The sequence below is a fragment of the Manacus vitellinus genome, unplaced genomic scaffold (assembly GCF_001715985.3).
Source record: "Manacus vitellinus isolate BGI_N305 unplaced genomic scaffold, ASM171598v3 scaffold_46_pilon, whole genome shotgun sequence".
NCBI lineage: Eukaryota > Metazoa > Chordata > Aves > Passeriformes > Pipridae > Manacus > Manacus vitellinus.
The window spans coordinates 4173725-4195690 of record NW_021940578.1 but is presented as its reverse complement, the minus strand read 5'-3'; the positions used below and the strand labels follow the sequence as shown (position 1 = coordinate 4195690).

At 42.7% G+C, this 21966-nt stretch overlaps 1 protein-coding gene across 7 annotated transcripts in view; it reads left to right on the top strand.

The window, feature by feature from the left end:
* Window positions 1-21966, top strand: part of KIF1B (kinesin family member 1B) — an 81033-nt gene that overhangs the window by 26127 nt on the left and 32940 nt on the right. For 5 of the 7 annotated variants that reach the window (XM_008928723.3, XM_008928722.3, XM_018079408.2 and 2 more), the window contains 10 exons: window positions 504-583; window positions 966-1041; window positions 3525-3604; window positions 4979-5085; window positions 5549-5632; window positions 7236-7416; window positions 7768-7840; window positions 20146-20239; window positions 21002-21150; window positions 21730-21908. In XM_008928723.3, the coding sequence (XP_008926971.1) occupies window positions 504-583; window positions 966-1041; window positions 3525-3604; window positions 4979-5085; window positions 5549-5632; window positions 7236-7416; window positions 7768-7840; window positions 20146-20239; window positions 21002-21150; window positions 21730-21908 (1103 nt within the window). Of the gene's footprint in view, window positions 1-503; window positions 584-965; window positions 1042-3524; window positions 3605-4978; window positions 5086-5548; window positions 5633-7235; window positions 7417-7767; window positions 7841-12038; window positions 16913-20145; window positions 20240-21001; window positions 21151-21729; window positions 21909-21966 lie in introns of those variants that run through there. The other 2 variants (XM_025895871.2, XM_029962443.1) reach the window with 1 other exon arrangement.

Sequence of the window (21966 nt, the reverse complement as noted above, 5' to 3'; positions counted from 1 at the left end):
ATGACAGCCCCCCTCAACCTCCAGGGGTGGATGAGTGGGGAGAGCTGGCTGTGTTTAATCTCTGCTTCATTCTCCTGTTTGTCCATGAGACACTGCCACAGGAATGGAGCACACACTGCATAGCCCTTTCCTATTGCAAACCCGCTGTTGCCATGGAAATAACAGTGTGGTCTCTGCAGTTCCTTGGCATCCAGTTACTGAATAATGTCTGTAAATCAGATGGAAAAAAAAAAAAAGGGGGGGGGGGAAACAAATTTAAGTGGTTCAAAATAAAGCCTGACTGTGGTTAGATATGAAGTCATCTTTTTTTCTCAGCTTGCCTTCAGGGCTGTTTACCTTTTTAAAAATTAAGGGGAAAAAATTAAAGTTTTAAAGTGCTAAGAGTGCTTTTTATATATGAAATGATTTTGAGGCCCAAACTGAGCACAGACTTCAGTTGCTTTGTGTATTGTGTGAAGAACTTTGGGAAGAATTGTAAAACAGCTTCTGGTGTTTTCACACAGGAATCTGAGAAGATCATTGCAGAGCTGAATGAGACATGGGAAGAGAAACTGAGGAAAACTGAGGCCATTAGGATGGAAAGGTCAGGAACTGGAAGTGCTGTGATGTGGATGGTCTGTGGAAAAGGGAAGAGTGTGGAAAATGGAGATTTCACTGTGTTCACAAACAAAGGAGCAGCAGAATGGTGCTTGGGGATAGCAGAGCTGACCTTTGTGTTCCATGTGTAACAGCAGGGGCACAGCTGAGAGAGAGCTCTGCTCTTCCCTGGGTTTTCAGTTAAAGTTCTGTTCCACAGCCTGTCAACTCTGGGACTAAAGTTTCCAAACTCGCCCTGTTGTGCTCTGAGCTGGTGACAGCCCTGGCTAGGCTGGTTCAAAGCCTAATGCATTCATTACAGGCTTTCATTAGACCTTATTTGTCTAAGAAACCTAAAATATGGTCAATATCTTGCTTTTCTCTCTCAGGGAGGCCTTGCTGGCAGAAATGGGAGTTGCCATTCGGGAAGATGGAGGAACCCTGGGAGTCTTCTCACCTAAAAAGGTAGAGAAAATTGATATCTATTGCATCGTGTCTCCAAAAGGCTGATCAGCCTGAGAGGAGAGGGGGATGAGGGTTGAACTTCTGTGTGTCTTCCTTCAGAGGATTCTGTGCTCAAGGAGAAGTTTTGCAGCTCCTTGCATGTCTTGATTTTGTAGCAAACCAGAAATGCTGCCTCTGAAGTTTGTTGCCACCTCCTGCAGTAGCTCTGTGTGACCTTCATGTGCTCTCCCTGTTCTGCTGTGAGACACCCAAGGAAGTTTGAAGTCTTGTTTAGGTGCTCTTCCTTGCATTTGTTTGTTAATCCTTCTTCCCCTTGGGAAAAGGGATTGTGAGCTAGTGAACCACTGAACAGAGGGGGTGCAGGGGAATATTCCATTCAGTGCTTGTCAGGAGTTCTATTTTCTGAAATTTGAAAGAAGCACAACTGTGCAGGAAAAGGGCATAAATCAGTGCTATTGCTATAAAATGATGAAGTCAGCAAAGAAACCAACTCTGCAGGTAAAGCAGAATTATTGAAGAAGTACAAGGAAAAGAACTTTCCTCAAAAATCTTTGAACAAGGAGCAGGGGGTAATATTTTAGCCTGAAACGTGCTGGTTTGCAATAAAGTGTGTAATAAACTTGGTCTAAAGCTAAACAGGGACCTGTTTAGTGGCCTTGTACAGAAATGTAGAACAGCAGAATTGGTTAAAATGTGTAATCCTTCACGTTCAGTAGTGTTAGACTGTGATGTTTGGAGTAGGTAGAACTCCAGGAATCTGCTCCAGGAGTGCCTGAGGTTTGGAAAGGTGCTGATTCACTGAGTGTTCTTTACATTTCTTTCTCTTATGTTATGGATCCTCATCTCCTTTTAGATTTTCCCTCAGAGGCCATCAGCTCTTTTTGATGATTCTTTTGGTGCATTTTCAGCTGATCAGGTTTGTGTATAAATGCCACCTGGATTAAGTAGTTGCTTTGGTAATAGATAGTGTTTATTTTTACCCACATAGGATTTATTAGGAGAAGTAAAACTCCCAACCTAGTCCTATCTGCTTCTGTTCCTTGCTATCCTTGCAGTTCCATTAGTTCTCCTTCTAGTACCTGTGGCTGCTGTTGTGAAAATTTAGAAGATGTAGATAGAAAATTTGAAGGTTTTTTTTTTTTTATAAAGACTTTACACTTCTGAGGTAGCAATATATATTTAATCCTGTGCAATGAGTGCACAGTTGGGTTTGTCAGAATCATCTCTCAAGTTGTTGAGCTTTATTCTTACAAAGCTCCCTGTTGCCTGTGACAGACCCATTTTTGCAGTAAATGCCCTCAGATACTAAAACATGTGCCTACAAGGTACAGCTTTGTTTGCAAAGTGTTCAAGGGGTACAAGTCCTAGTGGTGGAACAGCAGTTGGCTACGGCTGGGGTTTGGTTTCTCTCCATTTTTCTCTTGATTTAAGAGCTTTACACAGCTCCAGGTGCTGGTTTGAATGCAGTGAGCAGTGATGACAGCATGGGACATCTTCAGCTCCAGTTTTAGGTCACCCCTGTATTTTTAGGAGTGAAAAAGGCTGTCTTGTTTTTCCCTCCTTCCTATCTTTATAGTTAAATCTTCCATTGAGTAATTGACAATTAAATTTCTTCATTCAAAACCAAGTTTCATTGTGAATATCCAGTAGCTTTTGAGCCTCAATAAACTGAGTGCTGTTAACATGTCTCTCAAGTGAACTTTTTTGCAGCTAGAGTAAGTTGATGGTAGCAGTGTTCCCAAGGAATTTTAGCCAAATTTACTTCCTTTTGCTAAACTTACTCTGTCTGAGGGTAACAAAGGGACAAGTGGCTTATTAGCAGTTTCATTTCTCTTTTATCATCTTTCTTCTTTAATTATGTTTAACCATTTTTACCTTTTCTCTTGTGCTTGTCCTTACTGCCACCTCACTGGGTAGATTTTCACACCAAGGCCTTGTGACTTGTTTGCTGATTCCAATGGGGTTTTTTCACCAAAGAAGGTTGGTTTGGCAACTGTAGTGGATTTAAATTTAGAAGAAGTTTAGATGAAGAGCTTTTTAGCTGTTTGTATCAGAGAGTGTTGGTAGTTTTAGATTTTATTTTGCTGTTAACAGGTTTTGCTAAATGAACACCTGACTTGTGTTGCCCCAGAAAAGCCAAAGTTGATTCCACATCCATTTCAAAATTTTACTGAAGGACCTTTTCTGCTCTTGGGCTTCTCTTATCAAAGTTCACAGAGACTTTACAAGGATTTTTTTTCTCCAGTTGAGGCCTTTGTTCCCTCTATGCATTGATATTTCAGATAACTCAGCAATCTGAGCTGTGTTTCTGCTGGGATGTTGTGATGCTTTTCAGTACGGAGAGAAGTTACGTTGGAAAAAATACATTATGGAATAACCTCCAACATGGCAACACTGCTGGATCATTACACATCCTCCACAGCTGCAGGAGCCTGAAAGCAGCATCTCAGCTCTCAATTAACTCTTTCTCTCTGTTCTTTCAGACTCCTCATCTTGTGAACCTTAATGAAGACCCGCTCATGTCTGAGTGTCTGCTCTACTACATCAAAGACGGCATCACGAGGTGAGGGTTGCTGCTCCCACACTCTCAGGTTGCTGCTCCCACACTCTCAGGTTGCTTCTTTGCTTCCTTAAATCCCTGTGCTGGAGACTCCATGAGTTTAAATAACAGCTGTGCCCTGAGCTGTTCAACTTGCAGGCACAAATGAAGCGTGAGATTGCTGTAGGTGGAAGAAAAGGGACAGAAATGCATTTCCTTTGAGGTTGATTTGGTGTTTGAAAGGTAATGTGTGCAGTCACTCAGCTGTAAGAGGTTGTTATTACACCTGGGCAGTAAAAGACAGGCTGACATCCCCTCTGTCTGAGGTGTAGGAAAACAAAAGTAATAAATGCCTGAGAGATTTGGATGGGTGCAGGATTGAAAACCATAGCAACTGGAATATGGATGTGTTCACTTTATTATTTAAATAAACTGTTAGCCATGCTTGTGCACAATTAATGTATTCTGCATTCACATGCATGAGATAAAATTTAATTGCCACATTTGGAATTTTAAGTGGATTTTATTCCAAAATTTGTTGTCAAGACAGCTGGAAGGAGAGAGGTGATTTTTATTATCTTTGGAGCACCAAGCTGTGTTTGGTTGCTTAGTTTGTACATTCCTGGGGAACAACTGGAGGAAAGTACACAGACAGGGGCTGGTCCTACTCTAATATGCATTGGACCTGCTGAAAGGAACATCAAATTATAGAGAATTCCACACAGAAAGATGAATAGAATAGCTTAGGGCTTAAAAAATAAATTTTGAGCCTAGCTGGCTGACATCAGAAATGTGTAAAGTAATAAGTAGTGCAAGTTCATGAACATTAGGATTGGAAATGAAGTTGTCTGGATCTGGAATTACTCAAGTGCTTGAGTTTGGAATGGGCATAAATCTTCATGCTCCAGGGATGCAGCCAAGCTCTTGCTGTCTGAAGCATCAAATTATTCAGCAAGGTCTCCTGAGCCACTTGTGCTCCTTTGTTGAAGTGCAGATGGTGATTATTGGGAGGGATGATCCCTGTCTGCCAGCTGAAAACACAGCGCTGCAAGTTCCTGTCACTTATTTGTTCTTCCTTCTGCATCCTTTCCTGAAGGGAAAAGGAGATGCACAAGAGGGAAATAATTGCATGAAATCCAGAGGTGTTTAACATTTCAGTTCTCTCTTTAAGTTACATGTTTTAAGAGAGAGAAAACTTCTCTTTTTCTTTGTGAAGCTGTTATCCCCCACTCTGTGGTACAGCTGCAGTGCAGAATTAAATGCTACTTCAAACCTTTAAACTTGAAGGATAGTCTTAATAGTTTAGACTTTTTCCTGGATATTTCTGGGTCGTGCTGTCCTACACAGAGCTGTAGAAAGTGTCTGATTTGCTCTTGAAATATCTTCTGTTGGACCCAGGGTCGGCCAAGCTGATGCTGAGCGAAGGCAGGACATTGTCCTGAGCGGGGCCCATATCAAGGAGGAGCACTGCATCTTCAGGAGTGAGAGGAACAACAATGGGGAAGGTAAAAACCTGCTTCTGCTGGCAGAGCATTGCTGAATCTTTCACTCCTCACTTGCTGCTCAGCCTGGGAATACTGGGATTTGGAAGTTTCTCTGACCTCGAGAACAATCAGCTTTGACTCGCTGTTTTCTTCAGTCTTAGGGGAAGAAAATAAAATTTGTTTAGGTGATAATAGCTTCAAATCGTGATAATAGCTTCAAATTGCAGTCTGCTGCCAGTGTAACAGTTACATTCTGACCTTGGTTAACTGCAAACATGAAAAAAAAAATAATTTCCAGCTGCAATATGTGGAGATGTCAGTAGTATTGATTTCCTTGTGGGGTTTATTTTTAACCAGCACGACATCCAGGAGTGATTCACTTTTTTGGTGTTAGTGTGAAGATAGGCAGAAAATGGGAGGCCTTGGGGGCTTGCACACTTTTGTTTCTCTGAAGTCTCACTGGTCAGTGTTGTTTTCTTTGCAGTTATTGTTACTTTGGAACCTTGTGAACGATCAGAAACCTACGTGAATGGCAAGAGGGTGGTGCAGCCCGTGCAGCTGCGCTCAGGTGAGAAATGTTACACTGCATTTTCCTGTAGATTCTCCACATGTGACATCTCCATCATGTGTAGACAATGCTGGGTGCTGTTGAGGGCCAGGGTCACCTTTCTGGAGTGGAGCTTTTAAACAGAAGTTGATACTGTTCTTCTCTCAGCTGCAGTTTGTTTTCTTGCATCCTTTGCTGCACCAGCTCTGAGTGTATTTAAATATAATAAATATTTAAATATTCTCTGCCATGCAGCATCCTGCCTGTCCTGCTGCTTACCCTGATATTATTCAAATATTCTTGCCCAAGCCTATTGCCCTTGGCAGTCTCAGTGAGACAGAGCAGACAGACTGCCAGTTGCTGATGGAAAATTCCCAGTTTCCTGGCAAAGCTGAGGTCTGACCCTCTGCTGGAGTACAACAGCTTCTCTTTGCTCTCATTAGATTTCCACTCAGCCCCCTACATTCCTTTGGAAATGCATGAGGGGGAAGAATTAGAGAGGAGGGAATGACCCCCCTAAATTGTGGGGGTTAGCATGTCTCTCTCAAGCTCTGGTGCTTTCTGTATTTCTCTGCCCTCCCCCATTTTTCTGCTGGTAAAAAAACCCCTAAAATCAAGCAAATAAAACCCACCTCTGAGTTCTTTGTACCAAGCTGTGAGTATTTTCATGGAACCAAGTGCAGTGACTTCAGTACCAGATTGGACAGTAAAGGAGGGACAGTTTTTGCTGTTCTGTGTTTGCATATGGTTCATATTGAATACCATGACTGGACAATTTATTTTCTCTTTAAAGAAGTACATTTTTTCCCTTCTGTATCTAGAAAAATGGGTTACTAGAAGAATATAGACATGGTGTCTGACAACTTTAAGATCCTCTGGTTTAGTCATGTATTGATAAGGACAATTTTGGGTACTTTGGAGGTGGATTTTACTAGGATGCCTGGTTAAAATTTTAACTCCATTAATGTGCTCTCTGGAAGTGCAGAGACATTTTAATGTCTTCCAACATGCACATGGGGACATCTGATAACTGTAGGATTTAGCCAGAAGACTTAACAAGATTAGATTTCTTCAGCTCTTTTGACTTTGGTATAAAAGTAGCTGTAAAATCCTTCCCTAAATCCCACTGAGTAGGACTCCAATAAAATCAATACATATAAACCACATTTTAAAGCAAAGTAAGCACCATCCATGTGTTCCAGTGTTTGAAGTCAGGCTTTTCAAGCTGAAAGTTCTGCTTTAAGTGGCCTTTGCCTGTGTGGGAGGGGAGGAATGGGATTTAGTGATGTGTTTGATTTACTGCAACTGTTGGTCCCTCTCCCAGGTTTGTCCTTTAATTCTTTATAAACTCTGCTGGGATATTAGATTATTAGATTGGACCCCTGAGGGTGATGATGTCCTCTGGCAGCAGTTGTTCTGACCAGCAGTGACTGTTCTGTACAAACCACTCTCCTTTTTTTCTTGTCCCCTGCTTAACTTGTATGTACACAGAAATCTTACAGGGCAGTCCTTCCTTAGGCTGTCACCCCGTGGGATAAACGGGATGGATCCTTCAGTGATGCTTTTCAGGGCTTTTGGAATCCTTTAACTCCTGAAAGAGTTAAACTTCTCTTCCTATTTCCAGGAAATCGGATCATCATGGGTAAAAATCATGTCTTCAGATTCAACCACCCCGAGCAAGCACGGGCAGAAAGAGAGAAAACACCCTCAGCTGAGACTCCCTCGGAGCCAGTTGACTGGACATTTGCTCAGAGGGAGCTCCTGGAGAAGCAGGGCATTGACATGAAGCAGGAGATGGAGAAAAGGTAACAAAATAACTCAGAATTTCTACCTGAAACAAAGAGGAGTCAGCAGCAGGTTGCCAGGTTCTGCCACACGGTACCTCTGCTACCCATTGTGGGACCTCAGAAAGCTCCCTCCTCATTTTATTGTAGGGTTTTAGTGCCCCAACTCCTTTAAAAATCATGGGTAAGCACCTGCCACAAACCCTCCAGACCTTTTGGTGAAGGGCTGAAGCTCACAGGGGGTTGCAGCTCCTTTCAAAGGCAGTGATTTTTCCTCTTATGACTGAAATTCGGGGACTGTGGGTGTAGAATAACAACCCCATCATGAAAATAATGACCTCTGACTACTTGTGTCCTTTTGTTCATCTTCAGATTACAAGAAATGGAGATTTTATATAAGAAAGAGAAGGAGGAGGCTGATCTCTTGTTGGAGCAGCAAAGACTGGTATGTGTCCTTACTTCTGATTAACTATACCTTTGGCAAACAGTAATTCCTGTCCTTGCTTATCTGAAAGTTTAGGAAACCTGCTTGGGTTGTCTGCACAATGCAGTTCTCCCTTTGCTTTCAAATTCTTTGTGTCTCCAGTGAATTTTCAGCAGTGTGAGTGAGCTCCTTCATGTTAATTCAGAGATTGTGATTGACAATGAAGAGGCTTTAATCAATTCTTGTTGGGATAGTTTGAATTTCTTGCAAGTTAACCTGAAAGAAGGGCATTTTTGTGCTCCTGTGTTTTTTGAAGTTCCTTTTCAGTAGTCTATAAACAGCTACTCTTTGGGGTGTTTGCCTTTATTTTTGTCTTGGACCACCAGAACATACTAATTTTGTGCTGCCAAAGAGATTCCTAGAACATTGATACACCAGGTGTATTTTTGGAATGATGTCTGGAAATGTTGCTGCATTGTGCATGTTTTAACCCCTCTCCCTCCCCTGCATGGAGTTCCTTGTGAGGGTCTTAGTGGTCCTGGTGGGGTTATGCCTAGGGAACAGTGTGCAAAGGGAATGTTAACTCCTTCAGAACACTGGGAATTCCACCATTCCACATATTTCTTAACTAGGAAGTCTGATAAATGAAGTCTGATATAGGAGGGCTTCGGTCTCCTCACAACAAATCTCCCTGAAGTGCATTACAAATGGAAATTGCTGCAGTCTTCAAGCACCCTGTGAATTTTAAAATTAAGGCCAAGCCCAGGAATGAAATCTAGATTTCCTTTAGAAACCTGAGTCTCCAGATCCTGCTTTAGCTGGTTGTCTTCAGCCTGAACACAGATGGAGTTGTGCCTGAATTCTGCTAAAAATTTCAAACTCGTGATTCATTTGTTTGTAGTAGGAAATTGAGACCACTGAAAACTGTGGGTTTAATGCATGCTGGGCTTTAAGCTGTAAAGCTCTTCCCCTTCTCACAAAACCAGAATGGAGCAAAGTACTGTGGCTTCCACAGGAAGAAGCGACATAATTTTAAATTATTTTTAAAATTTATATTACACACTTAAAGACTTCTGCATCTCTAATTATTTCATCACAAAGGAATAATTTCTTGGATGGTGGGGAGTGGCTGCAGACTTTGAACCAAAGCAACCCTTAATTCAGAAGGGAAGTTAAGATGTGACTAATGTAATGTTCCATCTCTGGAATTTTAGAGTTCAAATTTGGGTAGCTGAAGCAGTACAGCAAAAATCAGTTCAGCGTGGAAATAAAGCCAGTCTGAGTATCGAGTAACTTCTGGCAATGTGTCAAAGGAGATGCAAGTAATGGAATTCCCTCCCTTGAATTTTAGCTGACAGGCACAAGCAAAGCTGTTGTATGAATTAAAGATGTGGAATTGGCTGTCTGGGAAGCTGCTTCCAATCAGGCTGTGTTTATAAAGTGCTGTGGAGGGAACTTGTTTCTCCAAATACGTCACATTAAGGGAAGGCTCTTTAGAGAGTGGGTTGGTTAATGCTGCAATAAAGGTGCTTTTTCGTCAAGCTTGTTTTGTTCTGGCTGGTTTCAGTCAGTGGGCAAGGGTGGAATACCACCCTACATCATCAGCAATTCCTGAAGGACACCTTTCCTAGTTGTGAGGGATCATGTCAGAAGAGATCCTTGGTCACTGAGCAGTATCACAGTGCTCAGGAAGAGTTTTTCAGGTGACAGCAAAACTTCCTGACACAGTTTGTTGTTTCTGTGTTGCTGTGCAGAGCCTGGGATGGGCAGGATTAGTGCATCCCTCCAGCAGCAGGTGAATAATGAGGGGGAAATCTGGGAATGCATTTCAGCTTGTGTACCTTAAAAGTATTTACATTGCTGCCATATCCAGCTGCAATATCAGGTTCTCTAATTGACTGCTGTGCAAGACTGATATTGAAATACAAATAGTCTTCTTGGTCTAAATTGGAGTATGATGTTGGATATAAGAAGCTGGCTAATCCTGTTCACCAGATTGTTTTGGTTTTGTGCTGAGATTCCAACCAATTTGGGTGTTTATCTGTTAGATGTGCTGTACAAAAAAAGATAAACCATAACTCTTGTCCCCCAAAATTCACAGCTAGAATATATTTGCCTTACTAAGTATGACTAGGGAATAGAAATAGTTGTTCTCCATTTTTACAAATTGAGTGTGAAAATGTGTTCAGTAGAGCTAAAATGGTCTGCCTGGTTTTCTGGGCCATACTGGCTCTGCAGTGACCACTGATACTGGACTGTGGCTTTATAGCTGTGCTAGTTGGTCTGGGTGACCTCTGAGTGCACTCAGGGCAATGACACAGTGGCTCTTCATCAGCTTTTGGTACCAAGACCTGCTTTACCCATAAGTAGTTCTGTGGTAGTTTTGTAACCTGTCAGAATCCTGTGGAACTCGTGAGTTAATGTTGCAGTAGTTCATGTTTTGCCTTTCTGGTCGTACCCCTGAGTGGTCAGACTGCACAGTGTCTTCCTCCAGGGCACCTTTGGTTCCCACTGCAATCTGCAGTTTGGTGGAGGCTCTTTCCTCGGGCCACAAATTTTGTCAGCTGTAAACTCACAAAGAGTTTATATTCTGTTGCTAAACCAGCGTTTTGCTTTTATTTTGTCCTAAACTAGAAGTTGATTGTCTAGTACTAATTCTAAAAAATACAAAAGAGTCACAAGAAGCTCAAATAACGTGAATCTTGACCATAGGGCAGAACAGTATTTCCTTCACCCTCTTCCATCATCCCAACCCAAATTCCAGTGTATTCCCCATTCTTCGTGGTCATCCACCCGAAGGCTAAAATCCAGAAACCCGGCGTTCTGAGTCAGTAACCTGGGTTTCCTTTTGTTTTAGAGTAACTGGCTGTTGTTGTTCCTGGTTTCTCATGTATTATAAATCTCCATGTGGAAAACAGGGATGTTAGAGAGAGGCTCATTAGACACCGACGGCTGTGTTGGATTGAAGATCTTTGGATCGCGATAATCCATAGGACTTTTTGCTTGTTAATGAGATGTCTTAACTCACTCATCCTTTAAAGAAGAGTGGTCTGACTTTAATTCCTGGTTGCAGGAAGCAGTAATGGATATCCTTAACTTGTGGTGGCAGTTTACCTGAACAAACATTCCTAGAATATGGAAACGTGAAGCACTGCTCAGTAAAAGTCATTTAGCAAAAGGTGGAAAACTTGTAATGAAGAAGCAAAACACGCATAATGCTTAGCAAGTGTGTGGAAGCTCCAGGCTCTAGGGTGTGAGAAGAAGACAAGTCAAGGCTATCAAATAGAGAATTCATATTAAAACAATCTAAAAAAAAAAAAAAAAGGTCCTTACTCTGCATTCTGCTGAAATTCATCCTTCGGACAGACAAGACTGATAATGGTTTTTTCCTTAAAATAAGCAACAAGGTGCCAAATGGGAAAAAAAAAACAAAACCAAACCAAAAACCAAACCACAACCCACCTCTGAAACTCTTGATTCTGGATATCCTCTTAGCTTGTAGCAAGTCTTGGAGTATGAACCACTGTCTTCACCTGTCATAGTGGCACTTACAGTCCTTTTAACATTGAACCTCTCGGCTGCTTCTGTTTCATTTTTCCTTGTGGTCTAACACTTCTCTGGCTGCTGTTGTAGTGAAGTGGATTCTAAACTTGAGCACCCCTGCAACCACGTGCAACGTTACTAACCAGTGTTAACCCGACTTACTCTGGCTGCTCATGACACCTTCTCTGATGGCTGTTGTGTTCACCTACCTGGGGAGGACTTGCTGAGAGAAGCCACAGCAGTCACCAAGGCAAATGTGTGTGGCGGGGATGTGCATGTCTTTGTAGCATGTGTGAAGTGCAGTTTTTACACTTGGTTTTTAATTTTTTTTTTTAAAAAATCATGAACCTGGTTTTAGTCGGTCTGTTTAAAGATTTTTTTGGAAGGGATTGGGAGGGAAGAGTTCAGATTATCTGCTGTTTTGAGATGACAAGAACTTTTAAATATAATGTTAATCTTAATTTAGTGAAGGGCTCCAATTTTGACAGTCCATGACTCTTGAAGATACATTTTAATGCCCTAACACTCAGTCTTCAGGGACTTCCTTATCACTTGTTCTATTTTGATTTTTGATTTAGTTTTCTTTGCCTGCTACTTCTTGTTTAGCTTTTCCATTTTCTTACAATTTTAATTTTGGTTATTTTGGGGCCACTTCTTGATTTTTGTTTTTCCAAAGGATGCAGACTCTGATAGTGGGGATGATTCGGACAAGAGATCGTGTGAGGAGAGTTGGAGACTGATCACTTCCCTGAGAGAGAAGCTGCCCCCCAGCAAGCTCCAAACCATTGTAAAAAAGTGTGGCCTCCCCAGCAGTGGGAAGAAACGAGAACCCATTAAAATGTACCAGATACCCCAACGGCGACGCCTTAGCAAAGACTCCAAATGGGTCACCATCTCAGACCTAAAGATTCAGGCTGTGAAGGAGATTTGCTATGAGGTAGCGCTCAATGACTTCAGGCACACTAGGCAGGAGATTGAGGCCCTGGCCATTGTTAAAATGAAGGAGCTTTGTGCCATGTATGGGAAAAAAGATCCCAACGAGCGCGAATCGTGGCGAGCCGTCGCCCGGGATGTCTGGGACACGGTGGGAGTCGGAGATGAGAAGATCGAAGACGTGATGGCCAATGGTAAAGGAATAACCGATGTGGATGACCTGAAGGTGCACATAGACAAATTGGAAGATATTTTGCAAGAGGTGAAGAAGCAGAACAACATGAAGGACGAAGAGATCAAAGTTCTCAGAAATAAGATGCTAAAAATGGAGAAGGTTTTACCCCTGATAGGGTCTCCAGAGAAAGCTCAGTCCACCGTAGCTAATGCCAAGTCTCCAAACTCTGCCGGCACAGTGGACGTGGATAAGAAGCCCGTGGATGACTCAAAGAGAAGTGAGAACGATGATCTTGCCAAGGAGGAACGTGTTTCTCAGCTGATGGCAGGTGACCCGGCTTTCAGACGCGGGCGCTTACGTTGGATGAGGCAGGAACAGATTCGGTTCAAAAACCTGCAGCAGCAGGAAATAGCGAAGCAGCTGCGCCGGCAAAACATGCCCCACCGATTTATCCCGCCCGAGAACCGCAAACCCCGCTTCCCTTTCAAGAGCAATCCCAAACATAGGAACTCCTGGAGCCCGGGCACCCACATCATCATCACCGAGGACGAAGTTATCGAGGTCCGAATCCCGAAGGAAGACGATAAGAGCAAAGATGAAGGCAAAGAGAAGGAAAGCAAAGCTGCTCCTAAAGACCCGCAGCAGCTGTGGAATCTTTATGGCCCCCAGAGGAGCCAGGATAACATCCAGATTAACAGGCAGCAGCTGAGCACACAGCCCCAGCCCCAGCCCAGCCAGCAGCAGCCGTCGCCTCAGCTGCGCTGGAGGAGCAACTCCCTCAACAACGGCTCCCAAAAAAGCTTGAGGCGCCAGAGCTCAGGCTCGTCGGAGTCGCTGCACTGCCCCGGCGGGCAGCAGGGCCCGGACCTGCAGACTTTCCAGCAGAAGCGCCACGTGCACCAGCACCGCCAGCCCTACGGCCACGGCGGCGCCGACGGGGCCCCCCCGAAACCGCCCGAGCGCCACAACCACTGTCACCAGTTTGTGACGCCCCCGCGCATGCGGCGCCAGTTCTCGGCCCCCAACCTCAAAGCGGGCAGAGAGACCACCGTATGATCAGGGGGGCAGAGCAGGCTGGGCGAGGAGGGAGCGGGGGCAATCCTGGCTGGAGGTTGGGGAGCAGCCAGGATTGGCCCTGCTGGACTCGGGGCTTTGCTGGGCCGGGGAGAGCTCGAGTAACTCCCCCCGAAACACGAGGGCCCGGCCCCGCGGCCCCTGCATGTGACTTGCCTTGCGGTTGTAACGGCGTTGATTGGAAGGATGTTCGGGGAAAAAATTGTAAGAACTTTTTTTGTCATAGACTAGAAGACTTGGAGGGAGGGATGTGGAGGGGAGAACTTCCCTGCTAGCTCATTTACCAATTTCTTTTTTTTCGTGCGTGTGTCTTGAAGTATTTTTCTAATGCCGAAAACATTGTCTGGAACTTACGAAGTGCTTCCTTCCTCCCGTGTTTTACGTAGACAATCAAAAGAGGAATTTAGTTTCTAGCATTGAATGTTTCTTGTGACCTTTTTCTCAGCAACGAGGAAACTGAGCATCTGTTTTTAAAGTTGATCTGGCTCTTCAGAACAATATTTTCCACTCTTAACTCAAATTTTTAATAGTGATAATAATCTATAAACCAAAAGTTGTCGGCTGACAAGATATGTGGCTTTTTTTATAGAGAAATTATGAAGAGCTATTGGGTCACAACAGTCCTACTCCCTGAGTAGATGTCTCTTCTTCTGCTTAAGTTCATAATTATTGGTATGAAATTGCTGTGACAGTTAAACCTGCCTGAACGGAAGTTTATGTCAGAATATATATATATTGCTGAAGCAATACTTTGGAAATAAGCTTTTTCTAATTCCCATTGTATCTCTAAATATAATAGTTTTTAATTATTATACTGAGATTGTGGAAAGGAACTAGGATTTTTCAACACTCTGGTGCACTCAAAAAGCTAATTCTTTTATTTTATGTTTTCAGCTCTCTCGGGCGTGAGTCTGGGAGATGTTTTTGAAATAGTTATTCTTATGAAGATTTATAGATCACTACTTTGTATTGGCTGAATTCTCCTGTAAGATGGGAGAATTGAACTGTTTCATCTTAATGTGATACCTCATGTTAGTGCCTCTGGTCTTGGATTAAACCCTAATTCAAGACTTGTTTAATAAAGGAGAAGGTTGCTTTGAGGAGAAAATAAGATTAATTTTCCTTCTCCCCACACTCCAAATGCAAGTTACTGAAGAACTGTCGATTAAGGAATAGGCTTTGGGGTTTTATGTCAATTGGAGAATCCCAATCTTAATTACACAGGTGTTTTATCTGAGCTTCTTGAAGTGCAAGACAAAATTGCACTTGCCTTTGAAAATCTGTGGCCTTAACCATAAGCCAATCTAAATCTCTGAGGACTTATTTAGCTATTAAATTTAACTTGAATAAGATTTTAAAACCACGACTGGCCACTTACTTTTGGTAAGGTAGGTCCACTTTGCAGTGTATTTGTGCTGTTTTGCACAAGTATCCTGAATTTACTTGAGGTTGCTTATTTTTTTATGAGATATAAGCCCTACTGGTAACTGTTACTTGTGTGTGGTTCAGCATAGCTGTAGGTGAGTGGCAAGTGCCTTAAGCTTATTTTCCATCCTTTTTTTTTTTTTGTCCTATCCTACTTTTCCCTGCCTCAGCTGTGCATGTTGTAGGTGCTGGTTGTTCCTTGGCAGCCACTGCACCATTTACATATCGATTAATCAAGTGTCAGCTCTTAATTCCCTGCACATGTTTAACTGAGGGGATACTGGCCCCTGATGTAGGAGATACAAAGTCAGTCCTCCAACTCCTAAAAGAACAAACTGGTCCCAAACTTGGGAGGTTTTTTTAACAGCAGGTTTATTTTTGTGTCCAAATCTGGCTTTGTAACTTGCATTTTGTCTCGTGCTTTGGCCTACTTGAACGAAGGAAATAAAGCATCGTGTCCAAAAATGCCTTGATTCTTCAAGAAATGAAGGCTTGCAGATGAGCAATACTTCCTCTGAGCTTGAGTCAGAACTGCCAAATGAGTTTTGGGCTGCAAATAATATTCTGCTGTTGCCTTTATTTTAGAATCCTGTTTTAGCAGTGCATTGCACTTCGGTTTTGTGCATGTCAAGGGTCATGGGTTCTTTTATATCCTCATAAAGGCTTGGACTCATGCTTGGGCAAACCCTCTCAGTTCTATAGGAATACAGGAGCCAAGCAGAGTCAGCCTGCCCAGGACAGGCCGTGGGAGAGAAAACCAAACCCATTTTATCTCATGTCCCATTTTGGGGAGGGTTGGGGCTGCCTGGATGAAATCACCACGTGATTGAGCATGGAGTGATTCTGAAATCCATGGAACTACTCGTACTGACATGAGATTAAAAACTCCTGCTACTTGGTACCCTAATGCTAGACACTAAAATGTTTGTGCCAACCTATTTCAGCTTAAAAACCTGAGCAGAACTCTCTGTGAATGCCTGGGTGGTGCTGGTGAGCAATAGGTTGCCATCAGTCTGTCTCACCCCACCGTTAATGCAACACTAGAAGAACAACCCTGCTTGTTCTGTTGTATGATTTGACAAAACAGAAAAAAGGACAGTCAGTGTCAGAATGGAGTCCTGTCTGCTCTGAGGAAGCAGCCTTTTTTTCCCTGTTTTTAGGAGGATATTTAAGAATCTGATATTAATTAACAGTGCAGTGCCTCATCAGAGAAGGGAAGCAGTGTGAGAACTGTGGATCTCCTTGCACTCCTCAGAAACACACCCAGCTCTCACTCCAGCCCCCTGTTAATGGAGTTAATGAACGGTGAGACAGCTGCTTCCATACAATCTGTGTGAAAAGCCTTTCAGGTTAATGGGAATGTGGCATCCAGGGGGGAAGTGCTGTTCTCCCAAGCTGAGCTGCCTTGCCAAGTGCTCTGGCAGCTGGCTGGGATCCACCTGTGCCTTAGTGATGGCTCTGAAACCATCCTTTAGGACTCACTTAGGACCTGTGGGTTTGGGGGGTGGGGAAATGCACCTCAGTAACACTCCTCAGATCCACTCCAACATCCCTTCTCGAGCCATCTGAATTTAGGGATCTGCCAAATTAGGGGATGCTATTTTTATCAGTTCATTCAGCATAGTTTCAATATCTCCCTCACTGTTTGTCCTTTATATGTTGAAATTTGTTCTTTATATGTTGAAATTTTTCTTGGCTACTTCCCATTGAATCACTCCAGGAGCTGCCACATGAGAAATCAATGCTGTGTAACCATTTGTACTGTAAAGAAAGCAGTGAGCTGCCTTTGAATTAAATGGGATTTTCAGATCTGTCTATTGTTTAGGAAAAAAACAAGTTTTGGATTGTCTTAAGAGCAAGCATCTGCCTTGTGAAAAGCAGAACTGGTTTGTATTGTAACAAGTGCTCTTTCAATAAACTATGAAATACTCTTGTAAGTGTCAGACTTGTCTCAGTGAAATGGAAATCAAACTTGACTGCAGGCTTGTCCTGCTTTTGCTTTTTTATCTTGGGGTTGGGATTGTTTTAGCAGAGTTAAAAAGGTTTCTTTAATTGTTCCTCAGACTGATTCTTGTAGGTTCATCCGCCCTGGTTTTTCAGCTGCTGTGTGGAAAGCAGCCCCCACAGATCTGTGTCTCCTCTCACAGCTTATTTAAAATAAATATAAAAGAAAAAAGAGCTTTTTATAGCACAAGGGGCTACAAGCCTTACTCCTCTTCAGTGCTGTCCCATTGTACCATCCTGTGTGCTGTTTATTTAAATTCTGGAAGGAAACTCGGGGCTGGCTGTTCTCCATTTATTTGCTCACTGAAGGCAAAAGCAATGGACTGTTTTGTGCACCTCGAATGCAGGAGGGAATCACACACAGCAGTACCTTGGCAGGCACCATGTAGATCCAAAGAAATTCAGTTGTTGTACTCAGTGTTCTGCTTTAACAGCTGGTCCAGTCTGCTCTTACAAAGCTTTGCCTACTCCGAGTGTGTGGGGGTGTTTTTTTGTTTTGTTTGTTGGTTGCTTGGGGTCTTTTTTTGATTTTTCTTTTTTTTTTCCCCCTGTTTTCTCAAAATCCGTGATTGTTGTGGCTTTAGATATTTCCATGCCCATGGGGAAAATAACCTTTGCATTCCCTTTTTGCACACTGATGGAGCTGATGAAGCCACCCAGTCTGGAGCTGTACAACAACATGCACTTGGTTCCAGGGAGTCTGGGCAGGGACCTCCAGGGCAGCTTCTGGATGCAGTTTTTCCCTTTTTCCAGCAGTTGAGGCACCTTTAATTGGTACTAACAATGATGTGTGTGTACTCTCACTAATCAGCTCTGGAAAAGCTCCCCTGGAGAGCTGACCAGTCTGTCCTGAGAGCAAACAGTCGATGCACCTTCTGGGTGAACCAGCCCAAAATTCAGCCCTTCAGCTCCTACTCAGTGCCAATCATTTTTAAATACTACCCAGCATCAAGTGCCAGGAGACAACCTCAGTCCTGCTTAGGGAAATGGTACCTATTTCTTTTTTTTTTCATTATGGGAAAACAAACTTCAATTATTTTACTTAGTTTTTTCAAGTAGTGTTTTAGTGTGGAGTCAATGAACAGTGTCTGCTTATGTTAAGCATTTATTTATCTAGGTATTTAAATGTACAGAAGATACACTTACTTGGCTCACAAGTCTGAAAATAGAGAAGACCAGAAGCAGGTCTTTGTGAGTGAATTTAATGTGCCTGGGTTTTTCATGTGGAATGTTCACAGTGGAATGCTCCTGATTTTTTGACCATTCCCTCTGCAGCTTTTCAGTTTCCCCAAAAGAATCTGAAAAGGTTCTGTTAAAACCCTACTTGAAGAGCTTTTCATTTCTACAATGTAGCTGCTCAAAATGACATTATCAACTTCAGATTACAGGAAACAAAATTCTTTTGCCTTTCCTTGCAAGTGAGAGAAGTTTGTTCATGTCATTTCACATCTGACTTGTTTTGACTGGATTTCAGAAGTAATAGTATTTTCTGCATGGAATGGGAGGGAGGGAAAGATCACAGAAAGTGCCTTTATGTTAAAGAATTTTCAAGATTATGCTGGGTATTTCAGAAGGGTAGATAAGTCTGAAACTCCTCATCAAGTCTAGAATAGTTTTCTAGTGAATCACTAGGAATTTCAGAAGAAATATCAAAAGAAAGGTGTTTGTTTTGTTTGCAGTTTTTATGCTGCTGGGCTGAGGTTACTTCCAGTGTGAGTAAGTAGCCAACTTAGGGAAGGGAACAGACATGAATAAAGAAAGAACATTTTTGCCAAAATCAAGAGGAAATTAGAAAATTAAACTGCAGCCCTCAAAGGCTGATATATCTTTTGAGTTCACTTTTCTGTCCCTAAAGGTTATGGGTATTGAACTCATGGTGTTGAAAATCCTGCCCTTTCAAAGGGCACAGCCACCATCCCTTAACTCTGTCTCCAAAAAATATTACCTGTAAACCTAAAGGAATGTCCTTGAGGTTTCTCTCCTTTCCAAATACAGTCTAAAGGCCTTTCTGCCTGACCCTGAGTTAAATTTGCTGCAGTCCCCTCGTGACTGTGTTAAATACTGAACTTGCTGTACAAAACCCAGTGATGCAGCTGTCTAGGTGAGATGCTTAAACAGAATGGGAGGAAAATGTAAAGCTTTTCTTCTGTAGCTCTCAGACTTAAGAATGTGTTACTGCAAACTGGGTGTTGGAGAGGAATTTTAGGATTTGGAGCTGTGGAAGAGAGAAGGTTGGAATACAACATGAGTGGCTTCAAGAATTCTCCTCAAGGACTCTGTAACACTCTTAGTGAATTGTTGTTGCAACTCTTGTGTAAAAATCTTGAGAAACCAGTTTAGTTTGCCTAATGTATGCCAAAGGTTTATCTTAAAAAAACAAAATACAGTAGTGAGATAGGTTTTGAGACCAGGAGCACGGTGACTGTGTCTGTTCTGATTTGTGTTTGTTTTACCAGCAAATAATTAAAGGCTCATTAGATTATAGTAGCACTTATTTCAAGGCATGATAAAGCTGAACAGGAAGAAAATGCTCTTGTACCAGAAGATGTTGCTGAAGTGTTCCTTGTGGGGAAGCCACTGCACAGACTTCTCTGCCAGGGCAGGGGTGGTATTTTATCTTCTGGTATATTAAATACACATGTGAGAGAGTGGTACTTACATGCCAAGGGGAAAATCTAATTGAAAACAAAATGTCTCCCCCCCCAAAATCTGAAATTAATTTTTTTTGTGTAAAAAGGCAAATCAGTGGTGCTGTTAATCCTTCTGCTTGAGAAAATGAAGGTGAATAATCCTCCCCTTTTAAATTTACGTCTGTACTTCTCTCTGTTTCTGCCTCTTTCCTACTTTCCTGAAAGCAGCAAGCAGCTTCCCGAAAAAAATCACCCTTTTCCAGCCTTTAGCGAAAAGAAAACCCTAAACATTTTCTTCTTCCAGACACAGTGAGCCTGTAAATCTTAGAAAGCAGCACTTGTGTCTGAATTGCCTTGGCTCAGTCTTCTCTCTTTCCAGGGGGGTGGCACTACAGCAGTGCATGTCCTGACCTGGGAGCAGCAGGGGAAGGCTCTCTGTGGGTTTTCCTCGTGTCTGTCTGTCCCTCTGAGCTGTTGGGCTCTCTCAGCTCCCTCCTGGCTTTTGTCTCTCCTCCTACACGGACTCTCCTCTCTCCCCACAGGACTATGAGAGTAAACTGCAGGCCCTGCAGAAGCAGGTGGAGACTCGGTCCTTGGCTGCTGAAACCACAGAGGAGGAGGAGGAGGAAGAAGAAGGTGAGTTTGAAGCTAAAAGTGATTTGGGTAAAGCCAAGCCTAAAGGAACAGTTGCTGTAGCATCTCTTTCAATAGACAGAAAACTTGCTCTGGGAAGCTGCAAAATCACTTTGATTTCTTGATCCATAATCCTCACAGCATAAAGATTTAAAATACCTATTTATGGGATAAGTTCCACGTGAAGAGCAGAAACACATCCCCGAATTCAGTTGATGTGTAAACTGGATTAGTTTAACCTCAGGCTTTGGTTTGGTGGTCTTGAATTTGAAGGAATCTCTCTCTTCTTGGCACTGACAGAGTTCAGATGTCTTAAGCCAAAATAACACTGTTGCCTTTGTTTCCTTGTTTTGATTTTGAAAGGGTTTTTTTCCTCCTTGGTAGGAGTTCTCAGCATTCTGTGACATGTTTGTATAATTCAATTTCTGGACAATAAATAGTTTATTATTCCCATAATACTTGCTTTCATTCCACAGTTTCAGATTTTGGCTTTAATAATGGTAAAATAACTTAAAATAATAGGAGTAGAATTCATTTTGTTTCCTCTGTTCCAAATCTCCTTTACTTGATCATTAAGCTCCACTACTAAGTTTGAATCCAGTTTTTCCTCACTGAATAATGAAAATGCAGGGTTTTGTTTTCTCTTCTTCCAGAAAAGGTGTTGAGAACTTGATGACACAGTCAGCAGGAGCATTAGATGCTGCCTGTGATGGCTTTGAGATGAAGCCACAGTGTTTTATTTCTCTGTTTCTTTGCTCTCCCCAGTGCCCTGGACACGCCACGAGTACGAACTGGCCCAGTGGGCTTTCAGGAAGTGGAAATTCCACCAGTTCACTTCCCTGAGGGACCAGCTCTGGGGAAATGCAGTGTATCTGAAAGAAGCCAATGCAATCAGTGTGGAGTTAAAGAAAAAGGTGGGGACATGCAGAGCAGCTTTTTGAATTTTCTGACTCATCAGTTTTGCTTGTGTAATCCTGCTTCAAATGCTCCACTTGTGCTCTTCAAAGTTATGTCTCTTGCTTATTAATTTAAACTTTAAAAGAGTTTGGAAAATTGTGAGTCTCTGTTTCAGGCTTGTGGCTGAGTGAACATCCCATGCCAGTCTGGCTGATCCATTCTCCTCTCCTTCCTTTCCCTTTTGCTGTTCCTGCCAATACCATAAACACACGTTCATGTCCATCTCCCCTGGGCCCTGTATTTTCCTTTTTGCTTTCACCTTCCTGTGGTCATTCCTCTTTCCAAGAGCAGTGGGTGCTGCAGGATGTGCTGGGTCTGTAGTTTTCAGACCTCTGCTAGCTGTGACAGCAAAGGCAAGATGCATGTCCTCAGCTGAAAATCATATTTTTTGCCATTTTGAGACAAACAAAAAAGTGACATAAAACCCCCCTGAATCTGTTCGGAGAGTTGCAAGTCAAACTGGCCTCATCATGGCTTTGTATTAGGTGTCTGTGCCTGACTTCTCAGGACTGAAGTGATGTTCCTTTTCCATCCAGGTGCAGTTTCAGTTTGTCCTGCTCACAGACACCCTCTACTCCCCTCTGCCTCCGGAGCTTCTGCCCACGGAGCTGGAGAAGACCCGGGACAACCGGCCTTTCCCTCGGACCGTGGTGGCTGTGGAAGTCCAGGATCTGAAGAATGGAGCAACACATTACTGGTCCTTAGAAAAACTCAAGTATGTAAACATTACTGGGCAAAAAAAATTCCTTATGTCAAAGGAACTTGGCTGAAAA